This window comes from Schistocerca americana, chromosome 2 (assembly GCF_021461395.2).
Source record: "Schistocerca americana isolate TAMUIC-IGC-003095 chromosome 2, iqSchAmer2.1, whole genome shotgun sequence".
In the NCBI taxonomy this organism is placed as follows: Eukaryota; Metazoa; Arthropoda; class Insecta; order Orthoptera; family Acrididae; genus Schistocerca; species Schistocerca americana.
In genome coordinates this window covers 533,011,560-533,027,025 of record NC_060120.1, presented here as the reverse complement: position 1 = coordinate 533,027,025, position 15,466 = coordinate 533,011,560, and the positions used below count along the sequence as shown (strand labels likewise).

The 15,466-nt window shown below is 43.0% G+C and overlaps 1 protein-coding gene across 1 annotated transcript in view; it reads right to left on the bottom strand.

The window, feature by feature from the left end:
* Positions 1–15,466, bottom strand: part of LOC124594752 (toll-like receptor 2 type-2) — a 173,830-nt gene that overhangs the window by 59,527 nt on the left and 98,837 nt on the right. Inside the window, exon 3 of the mRNA XM_047133136.1 lies at positions 10,796–11,032. Within this exon, the coding sequence (XP_046989092.1) occupies positions 10,796–11,032 (237 nt within the window). The remainder of the gene's footprint in view (positions 1–10,795; positions 11,033–15,466) is intronic.

The following is a 15,466-nucleotide window of genomic DNA, read 5'->3' as shown; positions in this document are numbered from 1 at the left end:
CATGTCAGCACGTTGTAGGTGTCGCCACCGGCGCGAACCTTGTGTGAATGCTCTGAAAAGCTAATCATTTGCATATCACAGCATCTTCTTCCTGTCGGTTAAACTTCGCGTCTGTAGCACGTCATCTTCGTGGTGTAGCAATTTTAATGGCCAGTAGTGTAATTGAAGACATTTAATCTTTATTTTGTACTGACAATGTGCTTTTTCATAAGCTACTTACGTTACTTTTCCTCCATTCCTCACTTAATAAACTTAATAAACCACTGTTTCAGAATTCTCTCGTAACTGTGTCAGCACAACATGTTAAATAGAGAACCTCCATCACTACCGCTCTCCCTATACGTGCACTGCTAACTGTGCAGTTACCTGCCGTGGTATTCTGTGCGGGTTCTATCTGTAGTAACAATTCTCTAAGACCCTTTTCAGTAGTGCTATTCGCTTAAAAAAACCAAAATAATGTTCTTCAGAAACAACTGGTTTGGAAAGCACCTGTACCATTGTTAAACTCACACCTAACTGTTCCTTGTGACTTAAATCTGGTGTACAGTCCAGTATTATTGAATAATATTTATTTTCGAGAATGATATCTTCCGTGATACATGCAATCTCATCAGAAATTATAGTAATGATTTCATTTTGTAAATCCTTTCTTAACCAAGTAACCAGCCTTCCACGTTTAGTCACACGATTAATATGATCAGTTAATATAAGATCGAACTTGACTATTAATTCTGTTTGTCCTAAAAAGTTTCTATTACTTGGATTTTCTAACATTTCATGGTCGCCTCTTAATAGAAGATTTCTTTTGGCAAGGAAACATATAATGGAAAATAACCTTAACAAAACACATCTCTACCTCTTTTCTTTCTGGTCACTTTTATCTTGAGTTGCGCGAGCAAATAATTTTCAGTTTTTAATTCTCTGCGAAAGCTCTTTCCACTTGCAGTAGTATGATTGCAGTACAGTGTGTCGTTAGAGAGAACTTTTGACAAGTTTTGGCAGCCACTTAAACCATTTCTTGTGATAGTGTCAGTACTCGAATTGAATGACTCGTAAGATTATATGAGCCACATTTGCTGAACTTTTTCATTACTTGAAAGATGGCGGAAGCAATGAAAAACAGTAAAACATCATCTTCTTTCCCTGTCCACAGAAAATGTGACCCTTTCTTCACTAATTTCTTGTGGACCTTCCTTAATTGTTCTCAGCCTAAAATTTTCATTTATAATATCTGGCCACGTTCCTGGATAACTAGGCTCATCAGTGACCTGAAAGATGTTGCCTTCCTTGGATGACCTTAGTTTCTCTCGAAGGTCTTGGCCTGCTACGGTTTCTTCTTAAGTAACACTGTTATTAGCTATTTTTCGCTAGTGGAAAAGCTTCATCAGCCACTTGCTTCATGCTTGCATGGAACATGTGAATCTTCAGCATTATCAACTAATGAAGCTTTAGTAACGCTACATTCTTTCATATCACGCTGTACATTCACTGAAACACTGTCAATTTAGTTTAAAAATTTATTTAATGAACCCTTTTGCCGTTACTCTATTTTAGGTTATGTCACAACTATGTTTTCTCTCTGTGGCACCTTTTAGTGTTTAAGGTCCATTCCATATGCTAGCATTATAAAAAATCACAGGTCCCGATAGCACCAGACACAGTCCACAGACTGCCTTCGTACTTCACACGCGACTGAATTGCTGAATCAAGATACCGAAAACATTACAGCCCTTAACTCAAACACGCCCACTTGTGGATTAGCAGTGGAAATCCCAAACCACTTGCTGGCCTACACGGCGCACTTTATCTAGCAGGCAAGGCATACCGCGCCGGTCAGCGACATCAAGCATTTCTGGTATTTCTGCACAGGTTGGTGACCGACTGCAACAGAAATGGAAATCTCTGTTTTCGTCATTTCACTGGCAGGGCGACTGATGTGGCATTCATCGAAGCTGCCCAGTTTAAGAAAGAATAGAATCAAGAGTAAAATACTCTGGACAGCAGGAGTAGTGCGAATAAAGACTGTTACCATTCTAAATTTGAAGATTTTTTTGTTTTAACAGGAAATCAGACTTTATTAAGTAAGGACAAATATTTACAGGGCTCATGGCAGGTCACCCGAAGCTCGGGACCACCCACGACTGTGGTGATTGATGTAGCCTTAAACCGGCCGTGAGCACAATTGACGAGCCTGACATCTGAACAAATGTGTAGCTCTTCAACAAACTACTAGAAACAGAAATGAAGGACACTGATGATGCAAAACATAGAAAATTGAAAAACACAACCTACATTCTAGTGAATTCCGGCGCCTATGGAATACCCATATTCGTTGATTCCGAGGATATTAATGTGTATGTAATTTTTTATGATTTAAGTTGCATAAACACATTTTTTATAAAATAAAATGCAAATGATGCACTGTAGTTAATTAACAATCACATTACGAGTAAGTACCTCCTCTACGCACTACTTAGTTTCAGGAATAATCCTGAAACGCTTTGTTTTGAAATGCGAAATAAATATTTGAAACTGGTAAATAAGTCGTGGTTTTCAGCTGCCGTAAAGAAATGTTTTTGCCAGTCGCATCACTGCAGTTTCATAAGCAAAAAATACAAGATCTCGCTGTGACTTTCTTCTGAAATCTGCAAACAAATCGTTGTCGTCGCTTTGTACTTCTCGTATCTCTGTTATTTATTTTCTTCTTTACCTACAGTTGCTTCTGAGTTTTCTTTTTCTGTCGCCTTTTCATCACAGTAAACGCAGCACAAGTTCCCAAGCAAAGAAGGGGATCCAGAGCAGGGAACTTGCGCAACGAGGCGACATGTGGACACGAAAACATACATGCGTTCTTTCCGCAAATTTTTGTGTATACCCTTAAACGCCCGCCCGTCTGCAACTGCACACGAGAAAGGAGGCATCCTACGGACAAACCTTTGCACCAGTCAAAAGCTAATGTACTCGCAGTCTGCGAACAGCTACCGCCCTAGAATGATGAATTAAGATAGAGTTTAACAAATAGCTTAAAATTTACACTCTTTCACACCCGGCGCATCCGATATGCCGCCCGAAAATGTGTCTCCAGCGTTGCCTATTGTCAAACTCACTTCTAGGCGCGCAGTCCGGAACCGCGCGACTGCTACGGTCGCAGGTTCGAATCCTGCCTCTGGCATGGATGTGTGTGATGTCCTTAGGTTAGTTAGGTTTAAGTAGTTCTAAGTTCTAGGGGACTGATGACCACAGATGTTAAGTCCCATAGTGCTCAGAGCCATTTGAACCATTTGAATCAAACTCACCGCCGAGACTGCGACAGCGACCGCGATTGAGACACAAAAGGCCGTGCAGAACTGGCCCCGTCTCGCTCGTACAGCGTCGCTGACGTCACACTTCGCTATTAGTCACAACGAAATTACTTTTGCAATCACTATTCAAACTTTGCAGATTAAACATTAAAACTATATTTGTATAAAGAAAGCCCCCTCTCCTGCTGTCACTTGCCGCCCACAAACTACATTACCGGTACAAGTCTATTTTCTCTTGCTGTTAACAAAATACACACTGAAAACATTTTGCAATGTTAGATTAAGGCGGGCTTCTACAGGCATGACTTATAAGTGAACCGCACGCACCACGACTCTTACATGCAAGCTAGCATTTCCACGAGCTGGTTACGCTACTTCCAAGATGGTGGCAAGTGAAATTATTCGTGAGGAGTTGCGCTATTTTTAGCCGAAGAGCTTATAATGTTGTGTATGGAAATGGGCATCTCGTAGGAATCGTTTGCAAAACATGCAGTCCGCTAATAAGGAAGTTATCAGCCGAGGACGACCTTCCATTCGAAAATCACTTTCGAATGAGTAAAATCAATTTTGAAATCTTTTTGATCCATATTTCTGGCTCTACACGAAATTCTAATAAACGCATGCAAGGTGCTGTGTCAGCTATCATTAAATTATAAGTAATATTGAAATATCTGACAGCTGGAGTCACTGCAATAAACGAAGCGCATTCTGAAGAACGCAATTTCTAAATTTTTATGTTACCTGTAATAAACTGAAAGTTCAAGGTTTTTGTCCCAAGAATTCGGCTTTGCTTTTATTTTTAGAATTATTCAGTGTTCTCACGGGTCACAGGTCCTGTAAATATACTTTTTATACCAGTATGGTACTTAATATTGTAACCTAACTTTGTATTACTGTGTGAATAGTCATTACTCAACGACAGCGCCAATTCGAAAACTATTACATTGACAAAGGATTTTAGTGAGGATTAAAGTAGTTTTAAATCTCTATAACCACAAATAAATTTCCATTTCACCGTAATTCACTCTAAGGGGAAAAAAGACGCACTATGAAGGAATTATCCGAATGGGATAGGTAGAGTTAATCTTGGATACCATAGACGCTGAAAGGTTTGCGTAAGCAGACCACTAAAGGGGACTCCACAACAAAGGAGAGGAGACCCTGCTAAACATAAGACCAGTGAAAACAAACACTTTACAGCTATAACTGGTCCTATAGTTTGTAGCTATGATGGTTCAAATGGTTCAAATGGCTCTGAGCACTATGGGACTTAACTGCTGTGGTCATCAGTCCCCTAGAACGTAGAACTACTTAAACCTAGCTAAACTAAGGACATCACACACATCCACGGCCAAGGCAGGATTCGAACCTGCGACCGTTGCGGGTAGCTATGAAACTTGCTTGCTGTAAGAGGGCTGCCAGGTTCGATTTCTGGGCTCGAGAAAGGTGTCTGTTAGAAGAGTGATTGTGTCTGACCAAAGCAATACGCGCAAGTGCCAAAGCATATTAATCATCTTTCTCAAGGCATATCAGCATATAACAGCTAATTTATTAAAAACACATAATGCACCAGTTCGTGCTTCACAATTGGCAGTATTAGATAAATGCTATTATATCTTTGACTGCAATAAAGAACAATGAATTTAATGAATACAATAAATGATGTTCCGTTAAACCTACGTTATGGACTGACAGATCTTTATAACCGCATTATTCACAATACATAGGCTCAAATGTATGTCCGCCTTGTTAGATGCATTGATGTGAGCTCCTCTCGGTATTAGCACGGACATCTCCTAACATCGCTGCAGATTCTGAAGCGCAAGCATGACTTTTCGTTCTTGTTCTTGTAACATTGTTGAGATATTCCCGAACGCCTCTACACTAATGGGGTGATGCACCATCGTGTTAAAACCAGTGCCTCACAGCTAACCGAAGTGCGATGTCTTCTAGGAGAGGCCCAAGGTTCAGCTCGCTCTATAGGAGTTGAAAATACAGTCGACCAGTTAGCCTGGGAGCCAAATAAACTGGTCCATTGCTGTGGTCTCCTAGAATGCAGCACCTACGTTAACACCCCAATGCGCTTGCACGCGAGTGATGTGGTCGTAATCAGGCGGGTTTGCACGATCCAAACAATGTGTATTGTCTCTATTGACAGAGGCGTGAAATAGCATTCATTTCTCCATAAAATCTGCCTGATGTGATCCGGATTTGCGGCTACTTTATTTACGAGACGTCTGCACAAGGATACCCGATTTTGGAAATCGTTTCCATATATTTGTTACTGTAGCTGCTGCTTACTGGTAGAAGCCGATCTCGGGGAAGATCAGTTTGGATTCCGTAGAAATGTTGGAACACGTGAGGCAATACTGACCTTACGACTTACCTTAGAAGAAAGATTAAGGAAAGGCAAACCTACGTTTCTAGTATTTGTAGACTTACAGAAAGCTTTTGACAATGAAGGGCACGAAAGGGAAGCAGTGGTTGGGAAGGGAGTGAGACAGGGTTGCAGCCTCTCCCCGATGTTATTCAATCTGTATATTGAGCAAGCAGTAAAGGAAACAACAGAAAAATTCGGAGTAGGTATTAAAATCCATGGAGAAGAAATAAAAATTTTGAGGTTCGCCGATGACATTGTAATTCTGTCAGAGACAGCAAAGGACTTGGAAGAGCAGTTGAATGGAATGGACAGTGTCTTGAATGGAGGGTATAAGATGAACATAAACAAAAGCAAAACGAGGATAATGGAATGTAGTCGAATTAAGTTGGGTGATGCTGAGGGAATTAGATTAGGAAATGAGACAAAGTAGTAAAGGAGTTTTGCTATTTGGGGAGCAAAATAACTGATGAAGGTCGCAGTAGAGAGGACATAAAATGTAGACTGGCAATGGCAAGGAAAGCGTTTCTGAAGAAGAGAAATTTGTTAACATCGAGTATAGATTTAAGTGTTAGGAAGTCGTTTATGAAAGTATTTGTATGGAGTGTAGCCATGTATGGAAGTGAAACATGGACAATAAATAGTTTGGACAAGAAGAGAATAGAAGCTTTCAAAATGTGGTGCTACAGAAGAATGCTGAAGATTAGATGGGTAGATCACATAACTATTGAGGAGGTATTGAATAGAATTGGGGAGAAGAGGAGTTTGTGGCACAACTTGATAAGAAGAAGGGACCGGTTGGTAGGACTTGTTCTGAGGCATCAAGGGATCAGAAATTTAGCATTGGAGGGCAGCGTGGAGGGTAAAATCGTAGAGGGAGACCAAGAGATGAATACACTAATCAGATTCAGAATGATGTAAGATGCAGTAAGTACTGGGAGATGAAGAAGCTTGCACAGGATAGAGTAGCATGGAGAGATGCATCAAACCAGTCTCAGGACTGAAGACTACAACAAGAACAACAACAAGGTGCTGCTTAAAGGAATGCCATTTTCGTTCCTCCAGAATCGTTTGTACCGAAGACCTCGATATACCCAGGTCCTCTGCAGTTTTTCTTTGACCTAATTACGACGAGGAATAGGTATTATTGGGCGAGATCTGATGAAATTCATAATATTAATAATAATGACCTTAATAGTATTATTATTATTACTATTAGAGGTGCAAATAATGCCGCAACCTAAATGCAACAGTACGATAACAGGTTCGTTTATACTACATTGTATGTAAGCGTTTTTTTTTTTTTTTTGTTTTTTTAATTTAAGCTATGCCTACCGTGTGTGGGATGTGCTCCAAAATACTCAGTAACGTTCCGGGCACGAGCGGGTGTATCGCGGATTTGTTTTTTCACGACAATCTGTACCTGGAAAGCTCCTCGGTTCATGCGCAGAAGGTAGATGTTACGTTGGAAAACATTGTGAATACAGCCTTTGGGTCTCGGCTGCATTGCGGTGCATCTCCCCATAGATCAGTATCATATCGGTGTTGTCTTCACTGGAGTACATTGTAGTTGTTACCTGTATGACTTTAAGACCTGACTCGAACTACAAACAGACGGCCATGCGACATTATCAGAGCAGAATCAGGAGGAAAACGCACGCAGACGGCGCAGCTCGGTGGACGTCCACGGGAAGCATAGAACTACAGAGGACGGCTTGCTTGCGCCACCTGATACAGACAAGCAAATGATTACAATTTCGGAGAAATTGGATGATTTACTCAAGAGAAAGAGATTCACAAATTGCACAGGTCAGTAATGTGTTGCTTTACCTCTGGCCCATATGTAAGCAGTTCTTTGGTTTGGCATTGATTGACAGAGTTCTTGAATGTCCTCCTGACGGATACTGTGCCAAATTCTATCCGATTGGCGTCTAAGATCGTCAAATTCCCGAGCTGGTTGGAGGCCCCCCATAATTCTCCAAGCGTTCTCATTGGGGGGGGGGGGGGGTGGAAGGGGCGGAGGGTGAGATCCGGCGACCTAGCTGGCCTAGGTAGGGTTTGCCATTCACGAAAAAATCAGTTACTTCAGACGTACACAGGTGGTCGTTACCTTGCTGAAATGTAAGCCCAAGGTGGCTTGCCATGAACGGCAACAGAATGGGTTATAGATTATCGTCGACGTACTGCTGTGCTGTAATGGTGCTGTGGATGACAACCAAAGAGGTTCTGCTATGAAATGAAATGGCAACCCAGACCATTATTCCTGGCCCGCCATATGGTGGGCGACAGGTGTCTCCAGGAACGTCTTCGGCCGGGAATTTCGTTGACTGGAATAGCACTGTCTTCAGTGATGAATCTTGCTCCAAACTGAGTCCTGATGATCCGCCAGAGCCTCTGTTCCATCTTCTGCCGTTGAACCTCGCCAATGGGCCATTGCTATTCCTCTCCAGTCTCCTGCCTCTGTGACGGATAATTATTTAGTAATATATATGAACCTCCCCACAAAGGTGTACAGCCAGCTCACGTGCTCGGCTCGACCGGCGTGCAAAATCCAGTTGTGCATCCCTAGAGATAACATTCCAGCCGCTGAGATCGTTAATGGAGGCGGAGAAGTGAGCGGTGGCAAATGGGTGTCGACTACTCTGAGCACTGGCGTGTATCTGCCAAAGCCCCTGCTTTACCTTCTACTGTTGAACCAGGCCTGTGAGCAGGTCTTCTTTCTTCCCAGTTGTTCCACAAACGTAACACATAAATAGCAGATTCTGACTCTTAATACATATCTATAATTTATAATATATGGTGTGTCGTTGATCCCCACGAGCAGTTATATTTCTGAAAGTTCCATAATAACGAGAGTCAAGTCAGCAACGATAAACAGGAGGTTTTCTTATTTGTTGCAGTCACGTTACCAATACTGTAACCAGCTTTACCGTTTGTCACATGGGAGAATCCGAAATGCAATTCTCACTTTGAAAATGTGAGTATTCTTGTGTGCAGTGTTTAAAGTGTGAAGTCAATATGTTCGATAACTCAGTGCAGAGGCTTAGGGAGAGTGGTTTCTCTTCCATGTCACTTGAAGATAAGCTCCGTATCATGGACTTTGAGATACCAACGTGGAAGAAAAATAAAAATACAAGTAAAAAAAATGTAAGAATTTTCAAACAGGTCATTTATGGGAAAGTTGATTGGATATTTAGTTATGATATCACAAACAAATTGTACTTTTTTCCGTGTTTGTTGTTTGCAAAAGAAAATATGGAGTGTGAAATGACTTTGACGCTAATAGGCATTGATGATCTCTGTCATTTATCGTAGAAGATAAAGAAACATGGGTGGTCTAAATCATATACAGTATAACTGAACAGCTAGAGCAGGGTCTTTTAGGGAAACACAATAGTAGACAATGATACACTATTTCCTTGACCCTCTCAGGCAACGAATCACCTTCAAAGACCAAGATGAAGGCCCTGGTATCCACTCTATTGTCTTTTGGTCCCCAATGGACACAACGGACAAAATGCACACCTTATCACTCCGAATTAGCGTGAACTCGTCATCAGTCTGTAAAAGGAGATCTCAGTGGAAAATGATACCCTGTACCATATTCAGACTTTCATGGAGGTAGTTGTTACAGGTATACGACCCAGGTTGTCACAGACGAGCAACATTCATGATTGAGTGGGGGAGGCTATTTTAAGCAGAACAGAGCCACTTTTCATTTCTGAAATCGCTGCCTCTTCCCCAAATCTGTTCTCGAGACGTTCAATGAAGGACAAAGGCTTTTTAATCAAAAAGGAATGCCTGTCCGTCCTAGAAGAAACTAAGTATGGGAGGAGTATTTCTCGCCTTCTCCTTAAGCCCTACGTTCCTCCCATGGTGTAGTCAGGGAAGGGAACATTTTGGGGTCGTACCTCTCCGCATTTTAATCTGCCTTTGACTAGGCCTAGAAGAGACTACTGGGGCCGAGTGGCCACCAATTAAAGGAAGTTTGATTGACTTCATGTGCCAATTTTTCACTATGGTACCATCCACTCCAAACAGGGGCTCTCTCTATGGACTCCACCCAGCCACAGTAATGGGTACCTGGCCAGTAAGCCATTGCCTGGAGGCCCCATGCCCCAGCCATGATGAGCACATACTCCATGGCTTGCATGGGGAGTTTCCAACAGAGGCACCAACAGTGCAATCCCTATAGGGTTATGGGGCTACCACCATGCAGGTGTATGACGTCCTCCCCCCCCCCCTCCCCCCTCCCCCCCCCCCCCACACACACACTTGAGGCGACCATCCCTGCCTCATCAGCACGTCTGCAAAATATAGAGAAGAAGTAGCAAATCCAACGGAAAGGTAGAGAGAAAACAAAAAAAAAGACAAGAAGGTAGACTTGCCGTACGGAACAGGAAGCAGCAAGGTCTGGAACCCCGTAGTGGCCAAACACATACTTAAAAAAGAGATATGAGCTCTTCTGGGGCAATCCGTTAATGAGAACACTCTCTGCATATTGGCGTTGTGACCAGGAAGAGAGAAAACAAAGAATGTCACAGAGTTCACATTCCGCTTCAGGTTCACGTCGACCTCTTTTCATTGACGGAAATTATCTGGTGCATTTTCTTTAAAGAAATTTCTTCTATATGTTATGATGAAAATACTGTGGACACTCCCATCTTGCAAGATGATAAGAGTTATGCTTACAAGGCTGTACGTACATGTTCGTGGTTTGGTTAGCACTTAGGCACTCAGTCGCACCTCGGCTGCTCCGCTGTATCATGAAATCTTAATCCTACAGAACATGTCTGGTACTGTCTGGAACAGCAGGTGGTATGCAGATAACAATATGACAGTAATTAGGTAGCTCACTGGAGATGACATATCTGCAGAAACTTGTGGATTCTCTTCCGTGCCAAATAGTGGCTGTTATCAACGCTAGGTGTGACGTTACACGGTAAGCTAATTTTTTGTCCTGTGTGCTGAAGTCTTACCCTTTCCGACCAGACATCAATTGTACACAGGAACATCAATATCTTTCTCCGGCTAGATATACAGACAGTAGTAGACTACACCCTTTTATAAAGAACAGAAAGATGGAAAAGGGAAACTCTTGAGAGAGTCTACGAACCTTTGCTGGTACCAGCAAGTGGCATTGACGGTCGTCGCCACAGCTGACGTCGTTAGCGGGTAGGTTGCGGAGGCGCGGAACTCCTTCACAGGGTACAACAGGTAGACACCGAAACTATCCAGGTGCGGCCTCTGGCGACTCCAGTCAACGGCGGAGTTGTTCTCCACTTTGATCACCTCGATGGCTGATAGCGACCAGCACACGTCCCGCTCACCGCTGATGCTGCTTTCTGCGAAACTGTAGCAAAAAGCAGAGCTCACACTACACAATCATTCATTTATGCACGCATGGTAATTATACATCTCATCATCCAGTATGACCTTTACGGATCAGAAACAAGACAAGATATAGCCTCTTTCCTTACCCTAAAGCTTATTCCGTCTAGGACACGGTCCACCTTTTCTGAATTTGACAAATTATTTAACTTTATGGCGTATGCCCTTGCCGACGCAACAGGCATCAAGGTGACCGGAATGAAGTAGTGTGCACATCTGTCTGTGTGATCTTCGTTCTGTATGTTTTTATATTTTAACTTTCTGCTCTAAGGAGGAATTTTGGGTACTAGGCCAGCATTTGCCTAAACGAACGTGGCAAACCGCCTAAAAACCAGCGTAGATTCGACCCGGGTCTGACTTACCTCCGTGTCTCGCAAACTAGTGCAACGTGCCTTATGCTATACGAGTAGGTGAAATAAGACATAAATTAACAGAGAAATATAGCTGTTAGAAATTATTTGCACAGCCACTGTTTGCAATCAACTAACGTTAATCTTATATGAGCTCTGAGTGGGAGTCAAATGAAAACCTTAAAAGTGTAATTAAAAATCGACATTTCGCGCCATAGTACTGTAAGTTGACAGTACTGTTATCAATGATGTAAGAAATGCCCTACAGGCGGCGGTATACTATAAACGGGAGAAACACGGTCCAGTACCAGTTTGAAAATGGCTGCCCCACTTGCGACATGGACCAAGAAAGAACAGCGTCCTGTCTTGCGTTTTCTGAACAGTGAAGATACTAATCCTATTGAAATCCATTGGTAAATGAAGATCCAATTGGGTGATCAATGACTATCATTGCAGCATGTAGCAAGTGTAAGAATGGAGTAGAAAATCTGGGAATGGCGTGACTTTTGTGACAGACGCTCAGCAGCCGGGAAGGTACACTCCATTGTGACACCAGTCTACTGCAGCAGTTGAAGCCGCTATTATGAAAAATCGCTGGGTGGTGGTGGATAAAACTGCCGCAAATCTGAACATTAGTCATGGCTCTACACATAACGTGACTCATGAAGTGCTTCAGTTTCACAAAGTGTCTGCAAGAGGGTGCCACAGCAGCTCACTCCAGAACATTCTGCCACATCCGTCAGACCCACCAATCCTCGCACTGAGTGATTCCTACGTGTTTGGATCCCTCAAAGAGGCAATGAGAGAAAGAAATTTCATTCCGATGAAAAAGGTGCATCAGGTCGTGCACGAGTGACTGTGCACACGATTAAAAGATCCCCCCCCCCCCTCCCCCCTGAGGAGTATGTGCACTTTCTATCCACTGAAGGAAGTGTGTTGAGCAACAGGGAGACTACGTCGAAAAATAATAAACTTATGTTCCACTTTTGTTCAATCATTCGACACCCGCTAGTACTTATGTTAAGGCGGTAATAAAATGAACCTACTCTCAGGAAAAACAACTGGTGATTTCACAGCTGATCTCTGTTTCTCATCTACTACGCTTGTAGTATATTTTACATGAGTACATCCACGTACTGCTTCTCCCGAAGTGCATCCTTCATCGCTCTTTTGGTCTTCTGTTATGCTGCGAGAAACCCATCGAGCACGCACATCTGAGTACCCCAAATGGTGGACGAGTGTGTCAGTACTATGAACAGAGACGTCCAGTTGAGCAGCGAGTTGGTTGACTGTGATCCGTCGATCACCTCGAATGAGAGTGTCCGCACGTTGCAACAATGCACCAGTCACAGCTGTGTGCGGCCAGCCGGTACGCGTGAGTTCGGACAGGTTTGTGCGATTTTGTTGCAATGATGACAGACGCTTCGCCCAACAAGTCACTGTCCTCTTATTCACTACAATGTCTCCGTAGACATTCTGCAAGCGACTATGAATATCTTCGATGCTCCGGTTTTCCACCAAAAGAAACTCAATGACAGCTCTCTGCCTGGAACGCACCTTTGTTACAGAGGCCATTTTGAAGTCTATGTATAGTGCTGCCACATATCGGAACTTCATGAGACTATAGGCGCTGAAGGGGCAATGTTCCACGATGCCCCACAACGAATTCCACATTTCTTCAACCGAAATAGGCTGCGAAAAAAATGAATGTCCGTCGTAAACGTAGTGCTGAGCTTACTGCAAATCAGTTATTGAAACTGAGAAAAAACTCAGTATATACAGGCTGTAACAAAAATGTACTGCACACATTGCAGGACGTTCCTCACACCCAGACAAAGAAATAATATTATTTGAACATGGTATGGAAACGTTTTGTTTTCATGTTATAACTCATTTTCTCCAACTCATGAATCATGGGAAACACACACGAACGGCAAGCAACTGTATACCAGTTGCAAACCTTTCCCTCAGGTGACGTTCAGTGTGTCCTGGGCATTGATACATGCATCAGCTGTCAGTCGTAGTGAATCTCGGATGCGCTGACGTATCCCTGGAGTATTGCGTATGTTTTCGTAGTCTTCCATAATACGGGCACGGAGAGTCTGAACATCTAGTAGAACGTCTTGTATTGCGGTTCCATACACAAGAGCTTTCGAATGCCCCCATAAATAAAAGTCCAGTGGATTTAGGTCCGGAGAGCGTGGAGGCCAAGCAATTGGTCCTTTTCTATGTATCCATCCGTCACCGACTCTGTTATTTAGAAGCCGAATCATGGGGAACAGACACTCTAGGTGACGTCTGGTTACATTGAGCACAGCCAGTATTTTGTTATACAGCTCCCTGTTGCCACGCGACGTTCGCCATTCCTTGTTTACAGATAACATCAGCTATTCTGGCGATCAGTACGACCGTTGTAAGCACACGGGCTACTTCGCAGAGCTGATCACAGACTTGGCTCGTACAACGGAAATTTGCCAAAAATGTGGAGATGGCACATGCCCTTTTCATGTATGAATTGGCTGACAGCAATGGTGCTCACGTTCAGTGTGTGTATCAGGACAGATTTCCAGGACGAAGGTGCGTAAACAGGAAAACATTTGAAGCCAATGATCGTCGTCTTAGCATTTAATCCTGATATTCGCGACTGGGGGGAGGTCTAGAGGGACGAGGACACTTCAGTGGGAGGTGACAATTCTTCTTGCACTTGACGACGACACTGAATGTTGACAACATGACTCTCTGGCAAGTGTTACACGAGGAGCAGCTGCATCCCTACCAGACACAGTGCGTGCAGGCACTATCAGCAGCTGATTTTCCTGCACGGGTATTCTTTTGCGGCCACGCGGGGTAGCCGCGTGGTCTCAGGCGCCTTGTCACGGTTCGCGCGGCTCTCCCTTTCGGAGGTTCGAGTCCTCCCTCGGGCATGGGTGTGTGTGTTGTCCTTAGCGTAAGTTGGTTTAAGTTAGATTAAGCAGTGTGTAAGCCTAGGGACCGATGACCTCAGCAGTTTGGTCCCACAGGACCTTACCACAAATTTAAAAAAAATTCTTTTGCGAATGGTTTATTCAACAAAGCGTCAACCCTAATTTTAGTGCAACGGTGCTTGTTCACAGATGTAGCGTCGTTTCAACGAGATCAGATTGTAAATTTTCACAATCAGCATGTATGGGCAGACATCAATCCTCAAGCAACTGTTGAAGCAAGTCATCAACAAAGATTTTTTGTCAATGTTTGGGCCGTCATTGTTGATGACTGGTCGGGCCTCACTTTCTTCCACCCGGGCTCAAGAGACAAAGTTATCATAATTTCGTAGGGAATGTTCTATCTGATCTGTCAGCAGATGTGTCTTCAGCTGTGCGACAAAACATGTATGTCATGCTCAGTGGAGCCCCTCCTTATTTTAGTGTTAATGAGTTGGAGAAAATGAGTTGTAACATGGAAACAAAGCCTCTCCAGACCCATGTTCATATAACATAATTTCTTCGTCTACGTGTAAGGAATGTGTCCTACAATTTGTGCCATTTAATTTTGTTACATCCTGTATATCAGGTTCTGCTTGCAAAAGATTTTTGTTGGAAAATTAAGTTTTAAACAACTGTATTAAGATTAAATTGATTGCTTTACATAAAAAATGTAGAGACCATTCAATGTTGTTCAGATCTTTCAAATAGATACCGGCGCTACATTAAATCAGTTGCAGGAATGCTCGTCATCTTGACCGTATTAAACTCCTTAAAGGTCTTTTTGGCAGCCGTTTCAGTGAATATGTGCTCTACGACTGGCGTACATCCTTGCAAATTATGGCAATCGTTCACATGTGTTTGATATGTAAAGTAGATTCTAAAGAGTCTCAGAGGGCATGTCACAGTTGCTACACCATGCAGACTTCCATTCCTCGTCCACCTCCAGCCCTATCTCAAATGACCTAGACTTTCGAGGGAGTATCACAGTCTAATCATCCTCTAAACAATACCAAAAAACCTCCAAGCTCACCGCCCTTGCCAGACAGATGAATCATTGAAAAAAGTCTCATATACCCTCACTCC